This window comes from Phalacrocorax aristotelis, chromosome 5 (assembly GCF_949628215.1).
Source record: "Phalacrocorax aristotelis chromosome 5, bGulAri2.1, whole genome shotgun sequence".
NCBI lineage: Eukaryota > Metazoa > Chordata > Aves > Suliformes > Phalacrocoracidae > Phalacrocorax > Phalacrocorax aristotelis.
In genome coordinates, this window is record NC_134280.1 from 18279745 (window position 1) to 18294965 (window position 15221).

The 15221-nt window shown below is 63.3% G+C and overlaps 2 protein-coding genes across 14 annotated transcripts; one reads left to right on the top strand and one right to left on the bottom strand.

Moving 5' to 3' along the window:
* Positions 1-1481: 1481 nt before the first annotated feature.
* On the top strand, positions 1482-7056 carry PRKAG3 (protein kinase AMP-activated non-catalytic subunit gamma 3). Of its 13 annotated transcripts, none has more exons than XR_012660606.1 (14): positions 1482-1646; positions 2472-2511; positions 2791-3038; positions 3123-3204; positions 3292-3350; positions 3626-3671; positions 3801-3855; positions 3969-4095; positions 4207-4372; positions 4551-4588; positions 4820-4966; positions 5066-5235; positions 5829-5906; positions 6426-7056. XR_012660606.1 is itself a non-coding variant. In XM_075093197.1 (14 exons), the coding sequence occupies exons 1-14, from the start codon at positions 1614-1616 to the stop codon at positions 6446-6448; spliced, it is 1236 nt and encodes a 411-aa protein (XP_074949298.1). In that variant the 5' UTR covers positions 1482-1613; the 3' UTR covers positions 6449-7056. The 13 variants fall into 13 exon arrangements, 9 of the variants coding, with proteins under 9 accessions (XP_074949298.1, XP_074949299.1, XP_074949297.1 ...); XM_075093197.1 differs by having other exon boundaries at positions 5066-5159; XM_075093198.1 differs by lacking the exon at positions 5829-5906 and having other exon boundaries at positions 5066-5159.
* An 817-nt stretch (positions 7057-7873) lies between these two features.
* CYP27A1 (cytochrome P450 family 27 subfamily A member 1) lies at positions 7874-13394 on the bottom strand. Its single transcript, XM_075093200.1, has 9 exons — positions 13115-13394; positions 10799-10989; positions 10335-10534; positions 10053-10250; positions 9754-9914; positions 9232-9398; positions 8828-8909; positions 8542-8742; positions 7874-8445 (listed from the first exon to the last, which is right to left on the bottom strand). The coding sequence occupies exons 1-9, from the start codon at positions 13358-13360 to the stop codon at positions 8320-8322; spliced, it is 1572 nt and encodes a 523-aa protein (XP_074949301.1). The 5' UTR covers positions 13361-13394; the 3' UTR covers positions 7874-8319.
* Positions 13395-15221: the final 1827 nt, after the last annotated feature.

Below are 15221 nucleotides of genomic sequence, written 5' to 3' on the forward strand. Positions count from 1 at the left end.
GCTGCTCTCCTGGCCTGCATCTGCCTCTGTTTCCCTCACCCATTTGGGTCCGTAGGGCAGCTCGGCTCTCCCTGCACTCCGACAGGCTCCAGTGCAGGTAGGGTTTGTGCCACCACCCCACCATTCCTCTGTCGTTCCCGGGGCTGGGGGTTCCTGCTGCCCTACAGCACGTAAGTGTGCCCCCCTGCATGGGGGACCAGCTTCCAGCATAGCTGCTGGGCTCTGGGGTCTGCCTTATGTCCTGGGGTCTCTCCTACAGATGATTAACCAAGGGGGACAGATCAGCCCAGACCTGTAGCAGGGGAAGGAAGTATTGGGCCCCCTGACATGTCCCTTGCCCGCTTCGGGTTGTATCCCCCGAGCCTGGCGGGGGGTGACATTGGGCACTTGGGCAGGTTGCTCAGGACCAGGGGAGGTGGTGAGTTCCAGGCTCTGGGCCTTGCAGAAAGCCCTTCTCTCCCTGCAGCCCCCTGCTGCCCGGAGCTGGGCCCTGTTTCTCCGGTCTCCTTGGTGACAATCTCATCGCTCCTCGGCTTCTCTCCAGCACCTGAAAATAGCTGCCGAAAGTGGAGATGCCTGCTCCCTTCCCTCCGCCGGCACCCGGCCGTGGCCAGGCTGGAGCCAGGCTGCCTGGCTCAGTGCAGCTGTAAGCGCCCGGCCCCATCCCACCCCCTGCACCACTGTGGGGCAAGGGCCACCCAGGACTGGGACTGGGGCAGCCACTGTGTCCTCATGTCACCCCAGCCCTTCTGTCCTGGCCCCAGCGCTGAGCTCCCTGCCTCATCCCTCCTCTTCCTCCCTGCCTTGGGGTAGCCCCCGGGGACAGGGACTTTGCTCCTTGCACCCTGCCACAGGCCAGGGTTCAGCTGTCCCCTGGGAGTCAGACAGAGGCACTTTGTCCCTTTGGCCTGGCAGCTACCAGCCCGCTCGCCCACGGCTGCTCCCAGGCCGGCACGGCAGACGGCCAAGGAGTTATTTGAACCTTCCTGAAATAGAAATGGGGCTGGGAGTGACCAGAGGGCAGGCTGGAGGGGGTGGCCCTGCGGGCGAGGGAAGAGGTTCCCCGGCAGGCGTGGGTTGCTGCTGTTGTGAGACCTGGGGTGGCTGGGGATGGCAGGCCCGCAGCAGGACCCTGGGCAGGGGCAGGCAGGGCCACGATGGCATGGGGGGAACAGGGTCCCCAGCTGCTCTGGCTGCTGCCCAGCCTGGGGATGGATCCAGCCCTCCTCCAGCATTCCTGGGGCAGTGGGGGGCTGTGCCTCCGCCTGCTCCTGCTGTAGGATGGGGTGGGGGCAGCACCTGGGTGGGCAGGGCCACATCCTGGCAGGCACTGAGCACCGGTCCTGGAGGACTGGGATCCGTGGGGTTGGAGGTTTTCTGCCCCCAGCCATATCTTCATCACCCCCTTCTTCATGTTGCCCAGGGCCAGCACTGTTGCCGGGGCCAAAGCCACCCCCTCCAGCCTGGTGCTGTGGGGTGACGCAGTGCCTGCGGGCGGTGGTGTCCCCCCCCGTGGCGGGGGGGGGGCATGGCTGGCATTGCTCGCTGACACCCTATCTGCCAGGCCCCTGCCAGCCGCGGGCCCAGAATAGCAGCACTGCCCTGCAGTCAGCATGGAGCGACTCCCCGGACCCACTGCGCCCCAGGTACTGCCGGGGTGGGTGAGGGGACTGGCCTGACAGCCCCCCACTTGGGTCTGAGCCACCCCTGGGGTGAGGGGAGCCTGGGGGGCCGGCGACCCCCTTCCCACAGCCAGACAGCCATGGGGACAAGGCCACAGAGCTCAGCCTAGCCCACCTGCCTGCCCTGGGAAGGGTTGGGGGATGTCAGCATAGGGTCGCCTCCTTCTCAGGGTTGGCTCTGGGCTCCTTGGGGAGCAGTCCCTGTGCCTTTGTTATTGTAGGGTGGCTCAAGAACATTGGCTCTGCCAGCGGGTTCGTGGTCGCTCTTCCTGCCAGGTGTGCTGCTTTGTTATGGTAGGATCTCCTGGGGACCAGGGGGCATGGGGTCAGCCAGCCAGCTGTGCTCGCCTCCCTTCTGCCTGGGGCTGCCTCCCTTGTTATTGTAGGGTCTCTCAGGGGAGACCTGGTCCCCGGGGGGGCAGGTGGGACTGGCAGGGCTCTCGGCATGGGAGGAAGCAGGACCAGGATTTACACCTTGGGGTTGGAGAAGGAAGAAGTCAGGTGCAGAGCTGCTGTGGGGCGTGCTCGGCTCTGACAGCAGAGAGAGGAGTCAGGGGGCCCTGCCATCCCCTCCCCTGACCCAAGGACCCCCGCTGTCCCCCCAGCATTGGGGCACAAACTGGGAGTCCTGGGCTGGAGGCACCATGGGGCATCCCCACCCCAAAAGGGTGGTTCCCTCTGCCTGGCTTGGCAGGGGCAGAGCAGCCAGGTGGGTGCAGGCAGCACCCATGGATGGGGGAGAGGCTGGGCTGGCTCCTGCTGAACCCCCCTCTCTGTGTAACCCCTCAGGTGGCGCTGCTGGATGCTGTTGCCCGCCCCAAGGAAGAAGGTGGGTAGCAGGCAGGGCCTAGGTGTGTAGGAGGGGGTGGCTGGCTCACTCGTGCAATGAGTGCATTGGTTCTCTGGCCATCCTGCCCATACCCCTCACTGCCCCACTCCTCAGCTCCTTCCCATCAGCTCCCAGTGCCCCCAGGCTGGAGAGCAGCAGTGCTCTGTGCTGCCCCTGTGGGGTGGGGAATGGGGGGTTCTGTGGGGAGCACCCCCACTCCCCCCAGGAAGGAGGGCTCTGAGACCTTACAGCTCAGCTCACCAGCCAGGACTGGGGCAGGTTTGCCTACAGGGTTCCCAGAGGCCTTGTGCCCCAGGGAGGAGGTGGAGGAGGAGGAGGAAGAGGACAGGCAAAGGAGCCCAAGACCTGTCACCTTTACACTGGGCAACGAGATACTGGGGCTGGGCCCGGAGAGTGAGTTTCAGAGCCCTGATGCTGAGGTCTACATGCACTTCATGAGGAGCCACTGCTGCTACGATGCCATCCCCACTAGCTGCAAGCTGGTTGTCTTCGACATCTCTCTGGAGGTGACAAAGTGGGAGGTCAGCAGGGACAGGTGGGGGGAAGCAGGGTCAGGGACACCCTGACCCCACTCCCCACTCCACCGGCAGATTAAGAAAGCCTTTGTGGCACTGGTGGCCAATGGGGTTCGTGCTGCCCCACTCTGGGACAGCAAGACGCAGAGCTTTGTGGGTGAGTGCCAGCAGTGCCGCCTGGCCCCTTCCCCTACCTGCCTGCAAGGGGTGTGGGCATCGCTGCCAGCCCCACGTGTCTCCGCAGGGATGCTGACTATCACTGACTTCATCAACATCCTCCACCGCTACTACCGCTCGCCCCTGGTGAGTGTGGCAGGGAGGGCACGGGGGTCAAGGTCAGGTCAGGTCACCTCTCCTGGGCCCCTCTTCCCTCTCCTGATCCCCACTTCATCACTAGACCATGACTGGAGGATGCTCTGGGCCAGCCCAGCATCCACTTGGTGCCACTCTACCCAGCACTCAGCATATGACCCCTGTGCTCAGGGCGATGGGGTGGGATGCCCAGGGAAAGGGGAAGTGCCATAGCCCCCTCAGTCCCCCGTGGGGCCACCATGACCAGGGCATCTCCCTGCCCTCAGGTTCAGATCTACGAGGTGGAGGAGCACAAGATTGAGACCTGGCGAGGTAAAAAGCAGGGGGCAATTGGGGTAGCTGGGCTGGGGATGTTGCACAGGGCATGGAGGTAGGGTCCGGAGATATGGGGCTGCATGAGGGGCCTGGGGGACCCCCGCTCCCACCTCTCTCCTTTGGCAGAGGTGTACCTGCAGGGCTCCTTCAAGCCGCTGGTCTACATCTCCCCGAGTGATAGGTGAGCACCTGCCTGCTGGGGGAGAGCACACCCCACTGCGGGGCGGGGATGTGTGTGTGTGTGCCTGGGATGCAGCCCTATTCTCCGCTCCACGGTGTCTCCATCACTCACAGCCTTTTCGACGCTGTCTACTCCCTGATCAAGCACAAGATCCACCGCCTGCCTGTCATCGAGCCCATCTCGGGCAACGTTCTGCACATCCTGACGCACAAACGCATCCTCAAGTTCCTTCACATCTTTGTGAGTGCTGGGGCTGCATGCGCACACACACACAGTGGGTGTGTACGGGTACAAGCAAGGGTGTTGGGGGATGTGTAGGTGCCAGCCTAGCTCTGCCTTGCCCCACCACAGGGCTCCACCATCCCCAAGCCACGCTTCCTGAAGAAAACAGTGCAGGAGCTGTGCATCGGCACCTTCCGTGACGTGGCTGTCGTGCCCGAGACTGCGCCCATCTATGCCGCCCTGGAGATCTTTGTGGACCGCCGCGTCTCTGCCCTGCCTGTCATCAATGATGCTGGTACCTGGGAGGGGACCAGCGACCCCCCACCATCTTCCTCTGCTGGTGGCTCTGGCCTCAGCCCCATCCTCACCCAAAAATTCCCCTTCCTGCCAGCTTGGCTCTTGGGGTGCAGAGGGAGTATGGCAGGCGGTCCTCAGGGCCCCCTTTCCAGCCCCTGTGTTGTCTCTCCTTGCAGGGCAAGTGGTCGGCCTCTACTCCCGGTTCGACGTCATTGTGAGTACACTGTGTGTTTGCACGCCTGGGCATGACTGGGGCCCCTTGCACACTGCTGGTGGGGCACTCACACATGTCTGTGCCCATGCAAACCTACCGCACGTGCACTGATGCACATGCCAGTGCAGATCTGCCACGTGTGTCACTGGTGCTTGGTGCTCCCTCCTCAGTGCCAGCACAATGGGGTGCGAGGACATGTCGGGGCACTGAGCGGGGCCACGTCTCCCACAGCACCTGGCAGCCCAGAAGACCTACAACAACCTGGACATCAGCGTGCGGGAGGCACTGCGGCAGCGCACCACCTGCCTGGAGGGGGTCCTCACCTGCTATCCCCATGAAACCATGGAGGACATCATCGACCGCATTGCTAAGGAGCAGGTGAGTGGCCGGGGTGGCTCATGCCAGCGCCAGACCCTCCCACTCACTGCCCAACCTGCCTGTGATGCTCTGCCTGTGATGCTCTGCCTGTGCCCACAGGTCCATCGCCTTGTTCTGGTGGACGAGAACCAGTACCCACGGGGCATCGTCTCCCTCTCCGACATCCTCCAGGCCCTTGTGCTCACTCCCGCAGGTATCGATGCTCTTAACTCTTAGCCCGCGACGCTCCATCTTTCTCCACTTGCACCCTCCATTTCTCTCCACTTCAGGTAGGCGCCGTCCCCTGCCACAGCGCGCCTGTCCCCTCCCTGCTGCTGGGTCACTCCTGCACCTCGTCACCTCCCTGCTCAGGCTACCCATCTCCACCCCAGCCAAACTGGCCCTGGGGGACTGAGGAGGCTGGGGCTGGGGTCCTGCAGTGCTGGGTACCCAGGTGGGGATGGCAGGACCTGGATGCTGCTTGTCCCTGGGGACACAAGGATCACAGGGGATCCCTTCTGGGGTCCTGATCACTGGTGTATGTGAGGATGGGGGAACCTGCCACGGAGACACCCCCAGATCTCCATCCAGGCAGCAGGCAGGATGCAGGTTTTGCAGGTCCCTGTGCTTTGGGTAAGGGTTTTGGGGTGTGATGCACCCCAAGAAAAAAGCCCTTTTTTGACCTCACTTCAAAGCCCCCCTGAGACTTGAGCCCCCTCCAGTGCCATTCCCGGGGGACACAGAGGGCACAGACCCCCACTTGCATTCCCTGGACATGCTGCCCACCACGAGCCATGTGCATAGCGTGGCCAGCCCATGAGCCATGGCTGGCAGAGCCCACCAGCCCCTCCACCTGCAGCGACCCCAAAACTTCTTGCTCCAGGGACAGGGCTCACTCCTGGGCCGCGCTGGGAGCACACGGCCCGGCCACCTTCACCTGGCTCCTCTCACCCACTGCCTGGTGAGTCCTCATTGGTGATGGGTGGGCATGGTGCTGGCACCCACTGTGGCACCCATTTAGGGGTGAACTGGGGAGGGGGGGCTGGCCCCGGTGCCCAGCTGCTTCCCAAAGGCAATGATGCTTTTTTTGGGGTGATCGTCATGGGGAAAGGTCTTGGGACAGCCCCAAGCCCACCAGTTCCCCCAGCAGTGCCCAGCTGCTGGGACTGGGAGTGGTGTGTGTTAACGACACCAGACATGGGATCCCCATATTTCCCCATCACGGTGCCGTCGCTCACCCTATCCCTGGTGCCCACAGGCGTGGCTGTGCCAGGAGCTGCTAGGGGGGCACCAGGATGGCCCCCTCCAGGCCAGCGCCCCCGTCCTACTCCAGGGCTTGCATCCAAGCAAGGGATGGAGGCAAGACCCTGCTGTGCCCATGGCTGCCGGGGCAGGTCGGAGGGCCATGCCACAGGATGCCCAGCCTGGCACTGGTGCCCTCTGGGGGGGTTATTGCCTCATGTGCTCTCTTGCTCTGCAGGCATCGACCGAGCCTCACTCTGAAGACACCAGGGAAGTGCAGTTGTCTCATCTGGCTCGGGGGTCTCTTGCGGGGCTCTGGGGCCATGGAAGGAGGCTTGGGCCCTGGAGGCTCTCCATGGGGAGAGCCTGCCTGCCTGCCTTAGTCCTGGGGCTCGTCTTGAGTCCAGGGCCAGATCCTGCCAGCCTCGGGGAGGCAGGGAGCGGGGAAAAGAGGGCCCGGGGGTGCCTCCCGCCAGTCAGCACATGGCGATGCTTGATGGGCACCGTGCTGCGAGGAGCCGTGTCATGTCTGCAGCTGGGCGCAGGGACCGGCCTGGCCACCCTGCTCCCATCCTGCTGCTGGATTTGGCGCTTTGGCTGTGGCTCCCCCTGCTCGGTGAGCACAGTCCTGCCGGTTGCACCCACTGCCCGGTAGCATAGACTCAGCTGCACACACAGGCTTGTTTATTGTAGGGTCACATTGGGCTGGAGCTCCGTTGCAAAGGCACAGTCTGCACCGGGGCTGGTGCCAGGACGGGCACTTGCATGGGGACCCTGTGCACGTTTTGGGGTGGGCAGGGGGTATTTATTTATTTGCTGGTCTGTTCAGCCTTGTAATAAAGCAGCCTGCTCCAGGCACTGTTGCCTCACCTTCCTGGGGTGCAGCTGGGCTTGACTCCTCTGGAGAGAGCTGGGCTGGGTGCGGGCTGCCAGCTCTCACCAGGGCTGGGGCGCCCGGCCTGGGATGCCCACAGGGACCTGCTGCAGCAAGGGTGGTGTGGGTAGAGGGTGGCACCGCTGCCCTGTGGGCAGAACCAGGGTGAGGGGGACCTTGGCCTGCCACTGGTCATGTAGCCCTGATGGCTCCACCGTGACAGTGGTTAACAGGTCCCCTTGGGGACACTCTGGGCATGGCAGCCTTGGCGGCAGCAAGGTTTCTGCCTGCTGCTTCCCTTCAGTCCAGCTGGGCTCCCCTGCAACAGGAAAGTGAGGGGGGTTCACCATGGGGGTGTCCTGTACTCCAGACCTCCAGGAGCCTGGGCAAGTGGCAGTGCATCCCCTGCCTGTGGCTGCTGCCAGCTCTGAGCCCCTGTAACAGCCCTGGGCGTCAGCCCTGTGTCCCCTCTTGGGGACTGTGGGAGCTGAGCTGATCTCCCAGCTACTTTGCCTGGAGCGGGCCTGCCCCTGTTCCTGTACCCCCATATCAGCATCTTGGTGAAACAACGGCTGAAAGCAAAAGGTCCCGGCTGCTCCACACCCGCCCTGTGCTGGCTGGCTCTGCCAGCAGATGCGGTGCCAGCGCCGGGTGGTGACAGGCCCCCTCCTCATTGCGGGGGACATACTGTGTTATTGCTCTCCTTGCCTGGGACCAGGGCTGGCTCTGTCAGGTGCAAACCCCAAACCCCCGCCAGCAGCTCAACTGTCCCCAGGGAGGCTGGAGGGGAAACTGAGGCACAGAGAAATGGCTGAGGCCAAGGTCAGCTGTTCAGAGAGGACCCAGACGTACTGGCTCCAGGCACAGATCCACACGCAGCTACACAAGGACGGGACGAAGGAGACACTGAATGGCTGCAAGCTCCCTCCCCGCACCACCCCCAACCCCGGCAGAGCTCTCCCAGTTCCGATGCAGCCCAGCTGGGCATGGGAAGGAGGGGGGACACAACCCCTTGCAACATGTGAAAGGCACAGCAGTTCCCAAGCCTCCCGGATTCAGGGTAGGGGGGACACTAGTGCCCCAGGGGCAATTTGGAGGCATCTCTCATCCCCCTCTACCTTCCCTACAGTGGGGCTGAGGGCCCCCTTGCCCAGGTCAGGCAGGGGGTTGGTGCTGGGGTGAGTTTGGCTTCCTGCCCCTCCTCGTGGGGCAGTGGTGGTCCCTGCTTTGCACCCAGGGCTGGGGGGTCAGCACGCAGTTAGGGGGCCTCTGGGCGAGCGATGAACTCCAGGTTGATGGGCTTGTCAGCCACTAGGACGATGCGGGACACGGATGTCACCTCCACGCCACGGGGGTCCGGCCGCACCTCGAACGCCTGGATAATCTGTGGGGAAAGAGGGGGTGGCAGTACCTCAGGGACTGCCTGGGGCCCCCATCCCAGCTCATGGCGAGTTTCCTGGGGTGGGGGGTCCCTACTCACCCTGGCGAGGGCCAGGTGCATCTCCAGCTCAGCAATGCGGCGGCCGACGCAGGCACGGACCCCATAGCCGAAGGGGATGGAGCTGAAAGGGTGGTGGGGGGAGCCGTGGCCCCGGAGCCAGCGTTGGGGCAGGAACCGCTCAGGCTCAGGGAAGTAGGTCTCATCGTGGGACATGGCATAGTGTGCCAGGACAAAGAGGGTCTGCGGGGCCAGAAGTGGGGCTTAATGATCCGCACCTGGCCCCCCCGAGCACAGCGGGGGTCCCCGCAGCACGGCCCCCACTCACGTTCTTGGGGAAGAGGTAGTCTCCGATGACAATGTCCTTCTCATAGAAGACCCTTGCGTTGGTGGGCACCACGGGGTAGACCCTGGGATATGGGGAGAGCTCATGGGGAAGCAGGACCCGTTTGGGGATCCCAGAGGGGGAGAGCCACAGGCAGGACAACGGGGAGCATTTCCTGCTGCTCAGCAGCTCTGTCCCCCTCCCCAGGGGGGACGTGGATGGATGTGGCCCTGAGGGACTGAAATCCAGCCCTGCACCCTGCCTGGCCTGTGCCTCCAAGTCCCCCATCACCAGCCACCCTGGCTGGTGCATCCGCTGGCTGGGGGGAGTAAGGGCTGCCACCAGCCTGGGTAAGGGGCTGTTGACAAGGACCCTGGGGCAGGGGCAGGGGCAGGGCTGGGCTGTACCTCAGTGTCTCCTTGATAACGGCCCGAAGCATCGGCATCTTGGTGATATCCTCAGCACCAGGAAACCGGTGAGCTGGCACAACAGCTTTCAGCTCCTGGTACAGGGTCTCCTGGACGCCCTGGTCCCGGGAGAGGTGGTACAGGGCCCAGGACAGCGTGTTGGAGGTCTGGGAGAGGAGAGCACAGAGGGGAGTGAGGGAGATAGGGCCAGTACCTAAGCAGCCTTGTGCCAAGCATGGCACTAGTATGGCAGCAGGCAGCCCCTGCTCCAGCATGCAGGGAAATCAGAGGTAAGGGGCAGTGAGCATGGGAGAAACTGAGGCAGGGAGCAGGGCAGAGAGCAGAGCGGAGGACAGGGTCTGCACTGACCAATCCCTGAGGGTTTGCCCTATGGGGCATCAGCCCCCCAACCCACGAGCCCTGAGCCCGCAGGTGCTGGGGAACATGCCTGAGCATGACCCCATGCTTTCCCCAGCACGGAGCTCAGCAGGGATCCCCCAGCGGTGGCTGCCCAGCTCTCACCGTGTCCACACCAGCCAGCAGCAGCTCGGCGACACTGCCATAGACCTCATCCAGGCTGAGCCTGCCGCTGGCCAGCAGATAGCTCAGGTAGCCGGACACCTCCTTGCCCCGCTCCACCTGCCCCTCCAACTCCTCCATCTTTCTGTCAATCAGGGTCTTGCCTGCAGGGACAGAGAGCAGGACCCAGTGCTGACAGAGCGAGGGCGGCCAGAAGGACGTGTGGGTGGGGACTGCCCCACTTCTGAGGGTCCTTATGGAGTCCGATTCCACTGTGCTGGGCCCCAATCATCACCACTCACCAAAGGCGAAGATGGTGTCCCAGCTGTCCAGGTAGCGGTCCCAGAAGGGCAGCACCTTGCGGCTCCATCTGGGCAGGACGGTAGCAAAGATGGAGTTCTTGAACATGAGGTTGATGGAGTCGATGAAGCGCTGGGTGTCAGCGGGGACCTGCTGCTTCAGGCACCCGATGCGGGTCTCAAAGAGGATATAGGAGATCCCTGCAGGGGGAAAGGCCACATCCAGACCCCCGCGGGGATGGGAAGAGCAGGGCAGAGCAGGGGTGAGGGGGAGAACTCCCCTACCTTCCAGGGCGAAGCGGTAGAGCAGGTTGGCCACGTCCCCCACCAGCACCCCTGAGGGGCTGCGGCTCCGCTCCTCCCGCAGGCGCACCATCAGGTCTGACACCACCTCCCCGATGGCGTCTGCATACAGCACCGCCTCGGACGGTTTCAGCAGCCGCTTGTTGAGGACCTGGCGCAGGCGGTACCAGCGCTCCCCTTCTCTGTGCAGGGACAGGGCTCAGTGCCGGGGCATGGCCAGGCAAGGAGCAGTGGCTGTCAGCAACTTCCTAATCCCTGGTGGCATCTTCCCAGTGCTGGGCTGGAACCACCCCAGGGGTCTTTCCTCCCCCCATGGCCATGCCTTTCTGCTTGAACACACTGCTTGCAGGAGAGGGAGCAATGTAAGCTGCCACCCGGACCCTACACCTGAGGAAGGCACAGGAGCTGCTTGCTGCCCTGCAGAGTGCAGCCAGGGAAGGACTCACTCAGTGAAGGGTCCATAGGGCAGGCGCCGGGTGTCCCGGTGTTCCTTCCACAGGGCCATGTCGCTCCGCATGGGGTACTTGCCCTCCTGCCGTAGCAGCTGCTCCAGCACCACTGGGCTCCCAATGTTGATGTTCTCATAATGCCCAAAGGTCGACTTCCAGATGGGGCCGTAAATGCGCCGGGACATCAGCTGCGATGCACCAGAGCACGGCAGGGTCAATGGGACAGGGGCAACGCTGGGGCTGGATCAGTCCCTCCCTGCCTCGACCCTGCCCTGCATGTGTCCAGCATGCTCTGCACCCACCCCAGGGACCCCTCAGCACCAGCTGGGCCCAAGCACCTGCCTCTGACCCCTCCAAACTGGCACAATCCTTGAAGTGCTGTGCAGATGGCTTAGGCTGGTGTCTCCAGGCACATGTCCTCTGCCAGCACTAAGCACAACAGGCACTAACCCTGGCACAGGCTGGCACATCCCTCACCCACCCTAGAGATGCACAGAGGGCCTGGCGGGTCTTTTGGGGGAGGCAAGACCAAAAGGGGACAGTGGGGACAGGGAGAACTGCCAAGCACAGGGCTCTGCTGAGATGCAGGGCCATTGCAGAGGCTGTTGGCAGGTCCAAGCCGTGCTGCTTCCAGCATGGCCCCAGCCATGCTTTGCTCAACCCGGGGACAAGAGTCCTCATGCAAGTCCTTGAACCTGCCATCTGATAAGGGTGGTTAATGATCACTGCTGGGAGGGAAGCACCAGGCTGGGGCAGGACTGGGCTGCTCCCAGAGCAGGCTGCCACCCCCCGGGCATGGCCCTGGGGCCACGGGCTCACAAGCCAGTCAGGGGACATCCACCAGTATCAGCCCCACTCTGGGCTCTGCCAGTCACATCTCCCTTCTCCCTTGGGCTGCACCCAAGGGAACCATGCCTGCCTCCCTGCTGGGGAGCAGTGTGACCCCAAGCACATCCCTCGGGGGCAGTTGGGCACCCCTTTGCAAGTGGATATGCACAGGGGCACGTCCAAGGGGTGCCTTCCATCCCATCCAGGCACTCCCATAGCCCCTGCAGAGTGGCGCTAAGGCTGGGGTGCTGCAGGGAACCTTGCTGGGAAGCCCTGGTCCCCATTCCCCGCAGCTGCGAGGATGCACGTGGTACAATCTCCCTTGGTGACTGACTGCATCGCAGCCTGTGCCCGGATTCAGCTGGATTCGTCACCGCGGGGAGACGTTCCTCACGCGTGGTGGCAGAAGGAGGGGGAGGGACTGCCACCCAGGTGCCGCAGGCGGCTCTCTGGGTGAACACCCTGTGTGCAGCCGTGGGCAGCTGTGGCCTGGGCTGAAGCCTGCCCACTGGCATCTGCTGGCAGCCAGGACCTGGCATGGCACAGGCCTGGGAGAGCAGGGCTGAGAGAAACCAGAGCGGCTGGGATCTGGGGAAAGGCACTTCCAGAGCATGTGGGGATCTATCCACAAGGACAGGCTGTGCTTGGAACCCCAAGGGCAGGAGGGAGCAACAGGGAGCTCCCGTGCCCGCACCCAGAGACCTCACCGCCTGGCGACAGCCCCTTCTCCAAACAGCAGTGCCCAGTGCTCTGTGGTGCTGGGGAGGCCTGATCGTACACACTCCTCCTGGCTGGTCAGAGCTCCAGGGCGCTGCAAGATGCTGCCTGGCTCGTGGCTGTCACTTGCTTCGACGTATGAGGGAGTGTTGACAGAAGAAAATAAACACCTTTGCCTATCCCTCCCCTGCCTGCCTGGGTACCATCTGCCCAAACCTCTGCCTGGCTGCCTGCTCCCCAAACCACGGCTCCTTTGGCTGGTCGTGGCCGGGGCAGCTTGGGCTGCCCAGGATTGCCAGGCTCCCATGAGCCACCCTCAAACCTTTGCCCTCAGCTGCCCAGCTGGCTCGAGGATGCCGGAGCAGCCCTGGGCTGGCAGGACCCTCCAGAGGCCACCCGGTTCTGTGCGGGCCCCTCTCCGTGCTGCTTGCCCCAGCGTCACCCCACGGTGCAGGGGGGCTCCCTGCCGCCCAGCCCCCCTCTCCCCTGCCCCGCTGCCCCCGCTCAGCTCCCCCTGCCCTCACCTGTAGGCTGCTCCCCCGCCAGCCCATCGCACCCTGCCCCCAGCACGCAGCCGCTCCCCCCCTTGCAAAGCCCCCCCTCCCGCACAGCACCCTCCCTGCCGCCCACCCTGCACCCCCCTCCAGCCCACGCGCCCCTGTCAGCCCCCTCACGCCCACGCACCCGTGCAGGATGCCCAGGCCCCCCGCGCACCCCGCAGCCCCGGCCCCCCCCCCGCAGCCCTCGGGCCGGGCTGCCCCGACGCACCTGGAGCCGGTGCGTGTGCAGCAGGTAGCCCCGCAGGAAGAGCCAGACGAAAGTCCGGAATAGCCCCGGCCCCGGTAGCTCCTCCGGTCCCTTCAGCCGCGCCGGCCCCGCCGCCGCCGCCGCCGAGCCCCCGGTCCTGCGCGGCGGCCCCGGGCTGCTGCGCGGCGGCGGCGGCGGCGGCGGCGGGCGGGGGCGCAGGAGCAGCGGCAGCAGCGGCCGACGGGCCCCGCCACTCGGACCCGCCATGCTCTGTCGGCAGCGCACGGGACGGTGCGGTACGGGAAGGACCGGGGGAGGCGGGAGGCGGCACGGGGGGCGGTGCGGGGGGCGGCGCGGGGGCGGCAACCGGGCACAGGCACCGGGCACCGCGCACCGAGAACTAAGCATCGCGCACCGGGTGCTGCGCACTGGGTACCGGACCCGGTACCGGCTGCTGCTGCGTGCTGGGTATGGAGTACCGGGTGCTGCACGGCGGGGACCGAGCACCGCGTACCGGGCATCTTGTGCCAGCTACTGCACACCTGCTACCAGGCCATGGATACAGGCTACGGCATGCCGGGTGCTGGCGCTGGCACACCAGGTACCATGTGCTCTACACCAAGTACCGTACACCGAGCACCACACACCGTGCACCAGGTGCTAGGTACCAGGAACTGGCACCAGCAGAACCCAGTGCCACATACCATGTATTGGGTGGCACGTGCACGGCACGGTAGGTACGGCACCCTGGGCACAATGTAGCATGTGGCACAGGTACCAGCACCAGGTACTGCACACTAGGCATTGCACGCGGACGGCGGGCACTGGGCACCGCTCATCAGGCACCAGGCACCGTGTGCCATTGTGTGCAAGCACCAGTGCCATGCTCTGGCACTGGGACTTGGGGGTTGGGGGCCAAAGTGGCAATGCTAGTGCCATCACATACAATGGGGGAATAAGCCAGGCCAACCAGAGCAGTGACAAAGGTGACTTAGCTGCCTCATGAGATGGCAACCAGGAGACCAACTACCTCAAGGGTGTGCATGGCTATAGTGGGTCCTCATGCACCCTTCCAGGGAAACCTGTGTGCTCAAGCACCTTTCTGACATGCCTGTACACCAACGCACGCAGCATGGGAAATAAAAAGGAGGAACTAGAGATCTGTGTGCAGTCACAGGGCCATGACCTGATTGCAATCACAGAGACATGGTGGGACAGCTCACATGACTGGAATGTGGTCATGGATGGCTGCAGGCTTTTCAGGAAAGACAGACCAGCAAGTTGAGGTGGGGGAGTTGCTCTTTATGTGAGGGAGCAACTGGAATGCATTGAGCTCTGCCTTTGAGTGGAAGGAGAACAAGTTGAGACCTTGTGGGTAAAAAAATTAAGGGGCAGGCAAATATGGGTGACACTGTTGTAGGCGTTTGCTACAGGCCACCTGATCAGGAATAGGTAGTTGATGAATCCTTCTACAGGCAGCTGGAAGTAGCCTCATAATCACAGGCCCTGGTCCTCAAGGGGAACTTCAACCACACTGACATTTGCTGGAAAAGCAACATGGTAAGGCATGCATGATTCAGAAGGTTCCTGCAGAGCATCAAGGATAACCTTTTGATGCAGGTGGTGGAGGAGCCAGTGAGGCGAGATGTGCTGCTCGACCTTATACTGACCAACAAGGAAGGGCTGGCTGAGGATGTGAGATTTGGGGGTAGCCTTGGCTGCAGTGACCATGAGATGGTGGAGTTCAGGATCCTGCATGGTAGAAGCAGGCCTATGAGTCAGGTTACAACCTTGGACTTCAAGAGGGCCAACTTTAGCCTCTTTAAAGACCTGCTAGGAGGAATCCCATGGGCTAGGGCTCTAGAAGGCAGAGGTGTCCAAGAGAGCTGGTCAATGTTCAAGGACCACTTCCTCTGAGCTCAAGATTGGTGCAACCTTGGGAGGAAGAAGTTAATCAGAGGACCCAAGAGGCCTGCATGGATGATCAAAGAGCTTCTCATTAAACTCAAATGGAAGAAGGAGGTTCACAATATGTGGAAAAAGGGAGGAATATAAGAATGTTGTCAGGGTGTGCAGAGGTGTGACGAGGAAGGCCAAGGACCACTTGGAGCTAAATCTGGCGATGCAT

What these genes read in the sequence shown, in the direction of transcription:
- PRKAG3 (XM_075093189.1), top strand. Translation starts at nt 2,568, where the DNA reads ATGAGTGCATTGGTTCTCTGGCCATCCTGCCCATACCCCTCACTGCCC. An exon ending in CAAGATTGAGACCTGGCGAG is followed by an intron (nt 3,672 to 3,800) that starts GTAAAAAGCAGG and finishes CTCCTTTGGCAG; the next exon opens with AGGTGTACCTGCAGGGCTCC. An exon ending in ACTCCCGGTTCGACGTCATT is followed by an intron (nt 4,589 to 4,819) that starts GTGAGTACACTG and finishes CGTCTCCCACAG; the next exon opens with CACCTGGCAGCCCAGAAGAC.
- CYP27A1 (XM_075093200.1), bottom strand. Translation starts at nt 13,360, where the DNA reads ATGGCGGGTCCGAGTGGCGGGGCCCGTCGGCCGCTGCTGCCGCTGCTC. An exon ending in TGCACACGCACCGGCTCCAG is followed by an intron (nt 10,990 to 13,114) that starts GTGCGTCGGGGC and finishes GGTGCATCGCAG; the next exon opens with CTGATGTCCCGGCGCATTTA. An exon ending in TGCACCTGGCCCTCGCCAGG is followed by an intron (nt 8,446 to 8,541) that starts GTGAGTAGGGAC and finishes CTTTCCCCACAG; the next exon opens with ATTATCCAGGCGTTCGAGGT.